Below are 3,536 nucleotides of genomic sequence, written 5' to 3'. Positions count from 1 at the left end.
GATGAAGGTCAGAGACTTTTGTTGATACCTGCAGCTAGCTGTTATGATCTTCTTCCTGCTTCTCACTAGCGACGTTCTTGTGCAGAAGGATCGAAGGAGGAAATCGTCTCCAGCGTCATCAATAGCCTCTTCACAGAGGCCACGAACCGTGGAGGTCAGGCTTTCATATCTCACCATGCTCCTCCTCACCTTTCCTGCAGTCAACAGCGAGAACGACATCGATAGTATTCATCGCTTGCAGAAAGCGTATCCTTACAACGTGCCGGTTAGTCTCGTCCCGCTGATTCCCTTCTCCTCCCGCCCCCCCTCCGCTGTCTTTCTTGCGCTAACTCCTCTCACTCTCCAGGGCATCAGCCAGACGTGGGCGAAGTGCTCCAAGGGCGACGAGGAGCTGACCTCTGTTGCTTGCAAGCTTCCTGTGGTGGTAGAGCTGACGAGGAGGAGCAGGAGGACAAGATCTCCTGCGCCAATCACTTCGTGTGGCTGCTCTTCCGACGGACTCTGAACCAGGTGACTCAATTTCATGCCCGAGATGGACGTGCTGAATGTTCCACACCAGGCGTCCTGCCGGGACGACGAGCCGGGCAGTCCCAACTGCAACCCTGAAATCATGCACAACCCCGGGCTTGACGCCTGTCTCAACCCTGTCCTCTCAAGAGATCAGATGCACGACTGTATCCTACGAATTATGCAGGTAGTTCTCGTGTACCATGAGCGTATCTCGCACTAACGTTTGTTCATATCAATTTCAGAATCAAAAAGTGTAAAAATGTACATAAATTATCACAACAACTACAAACGGGGAAAAAGCCGTTCAATCTCGACTTCTCACCCTCTAATTAGTTCAATTCTCTATCCTCCCTTCATTCGCACATGCCGTCACCTCCCGCCATGTCCTGATCCCATCCTTCCACCTCCAGCACGTGGAAATGCTTGGGGAGTTTGCCAGGCACGCTCTGCGGCCAGTTCACCTCCCTCACCGGCTGATGCTTCCTCGCATACTCCGACGAGCTGAACGCTTCAGACTTGATCTTTCGACGGGAGACAGGAGGAGGAGCCGTGTTCCAGCAGGCAGGGGCGAAGGGTTCGGGCGTCACGTAACCAATGCTTGACTGAAAGGCCCAAAACTGCTGCCTGATCTCAGCACACAGACAGTTCTGTATCAACTCGATAGGAAATATCTTGAATAAACTCTCCGTGCGTTTCAGCGAATGCCCCAGAGCGATGCATAAGAAAATGTCTGACAGGTCGCTGTTTTTGAAGCAAACATTCTCATCCTCCCTGCAGGATTCATCCGACGAGTCATAGTTCTGCAAAATTTCTATGATCTCGTCGCACATGGTGAAATGGGTTGTCAAGCCTCACAGTAAGCTATGGGTTGTCAAGCCTCACAGTAAGCTATGGGTTGTCAAGCCTCACAGTAAGCTATGGGTTGTCAAGCCTCACAGTAAGCTATGGGTTGTCAAGCCTCACAGTAAGCTATGGGTTGTCAAGCCTCACAATAAGCTATGGGTTGTCAAGCCTCACAGTAAGCTATGGGTTGTCAAGCCTCACAATAAGCTGTTCACTGGCGGTACTCTTCGATCCTCCTGCCTGAATATCAAACGATGACGTGATCAATTTCAGATCCTGAAAGTCCCGCTGCCGGTTTGTTCTGTCTTGTCCTCTGAACCTTCCTTCGTGACAGTCGCTTGTATTCGAGCCTGGTGTGCACTTCCTTCAAATGATACGCAGATGGCCTTGCTCCTGTGATTTCTTTGCTTGATTGACCTCCCTCTTTGTTTTTCTTCACTTCTTGTCTTCCTTTCTCCTTCTCTTCTCTTCTTCTCTTCGTCTCTTCTTCTCTTCTTCTCCTTCTTGCTTCTCTCACGACCACACCATCACCTTCCCACAATAGTTAAATTCATCCCAGGCACAATTTTGGTACACATGGTCAACACCCTCCCCTGCTTCTATCAGACAACCCCACCCCTGACTACCCCACCTTACCAAGAACTGATCATCACCCCCAAGTATCACTACACCCTTGAGATATTTTCCACCACCCTACCTAATCGACTTCATCCCCCGACCTCTAGAATTCGTGAAAACCTAACCACCACCCCAGGTTATCTTTAATACCCCACCCGTTCTCGATGGAAAATCGATTTCCCTATGAACCCCACGACCCCCCAGAACCATATGTCATCACCCCCTCAAAAGTAGTCTCCGACTGCACATAAACCACCCACCCCAGGTAAAAAACCTGACCACCCCTGGAATCGAGGCTACACCTCTTGCAATGGTGAAAAGAATTCCACGGGGTATATCCCGCCTTGTACCGGTGGTCGATATGTTGCCTTGTGGTCGTGCTGGGGGGTAGGGGTAGGGGTAGGTCAGGTCCCAGGTCTCTCTGGGGTGCAAGGGTGCATTGCCACTTCTCTATAGCGGGTCCTAGGAAAGTCTTAGCCGGTGCTATGGATTTTGATTTTTAGGCCAAATGTCGCTGTATACCCCCTTGCTTGTCCGACTTCCTAGGACCCCCGTAGAAGTTTCTACAAATTAAAAAAATATTGACCACCCCTGTACCCCTCATTTATATATCAACAAGAGGGGTATCCACCACCTCTTCAACCCCCTTTTTCTCTGGGGAAGGATCGTTGCCAGTAGTAGTTGTGATAAGAGGCCGAAGCATCGAAGGGGGTGATATATGGAATAAAAACATGGGTAGGGGTAGAAGAAGAGGGTGTATTTTCCGGGGATTTCAAACGTTCAGGGTGGGGTGCTGGTTGTGTGAAGGGTCCTGGGGGTGGGTGGGTGGCTTGCGGGTGGCGGAACCATTATTGGGAGGGGCCCTCGTTTGGTTACACCAGCGAAACTAAAATGGTTTTTGAAACACTCAGTACGAGAATCTGTTGCAAGGCGGCATACAGGTACAAATAAAAATCTCAAACTGTATGAGATATTTAGGAAATTGTTAAATATTTGATCAAAAGAAGTAGGGTACTGGGAATGTAATTTGTACGAATATTGATCACAGATTCCCGGTACTAAATTGCATGCTGGCACCAAAAGTGGGACACCAGATCAGACCAGACTGGAGGGGGCTGAATGAGGGGCAAATTGCGTACATGAGCGGGGATGAGGGAAACATCACCTGTAGTGGACACAGAGTGGACAAAAGCTTAAGGGTCATAGCGGGGGTGCGGGGTGCAGGCCAATAACGTACATGAGCGGGGATGAGGGTAACATCCGGGCGGCGAAGGGTCGGCAATAATGCTGCTGTGGGGGCGGCGGTGTGATGCATTCGGAAACTGCGATCCTGTGGTTTCAGGTAAGGGGAGGAATCATGCTGTTTGATGAGGATATAGACAGGAAGTAAGTGCTCGTGATGGGGATGGGGTGTGTGAGGGGATGGGGATGAGGCATGTGTTGGTGACAGGGTGTGGATCATGGGAATAGAGTTGATATATGGCAGCGAGCATTCAGTGGATAAGAACTTGGATGGGAGAGGGGGGGGTGGGGGGGAGGGGGGGTAGTAGGAAGGGAGGTAGGGT

General features: G+C 50.5%; 2 protein-coding genes across 2 annotated transcripts; one reads left to right on the top strand and one right to left on the bottom strand.

The window, feature by feature from the left end:
- Positions 1-85: 85 nt before the first annotated feature.
- GUITHDRAFT_149657 (hypothetical protein) lies at positions 86-730 on the top strand (the record flags this gene model as incomplete). The annotated part of the gene is made up of 5 exons (XM_005817746.1): positions 86-154; positions 201-265; positions 347-424; positions 448-510; positions 560-730. Coding segments are annotated over 5 exons (446 nt in total), but the record flags the coding sequence as incomplete, so codon positions are not given.
- On the bottom strand, positions 724-1,881 carry GUITHDRAFT_156744 (hypothetical protein). The gene has a single exon (XM_005817745.1). It carries the CDS (start codon positions 1,338-1,340, stop codon positions 864-866), a length of 477 nt encoding a protein of 158 aa, XP_005817802.1. The 5' UTR covers positions 1,341-1,881; the 3' UTR covers positions 724-863.
- Positions 1,882-3,536: the final 1,655 nt, after the last annotated feature.

Source organism: Guillardia theta, assembly GCF_000315625.1.
Source record: "Guillardia theta CCMP2712 unplaced genomic scaffold GUITHscaffold_609, whole genome shotgun sequence".
Taxonomy (NCBI): domain Eukaryota; class Cryptophyceae; order Pyrenomonadales; family Geminigeraceae; genus Guillardia; species Guillardia theta.
Note: the sequence above shows the minus strand (reverse complement) of the source record. Positions and strands in the feature narration are given on the sequence as shown.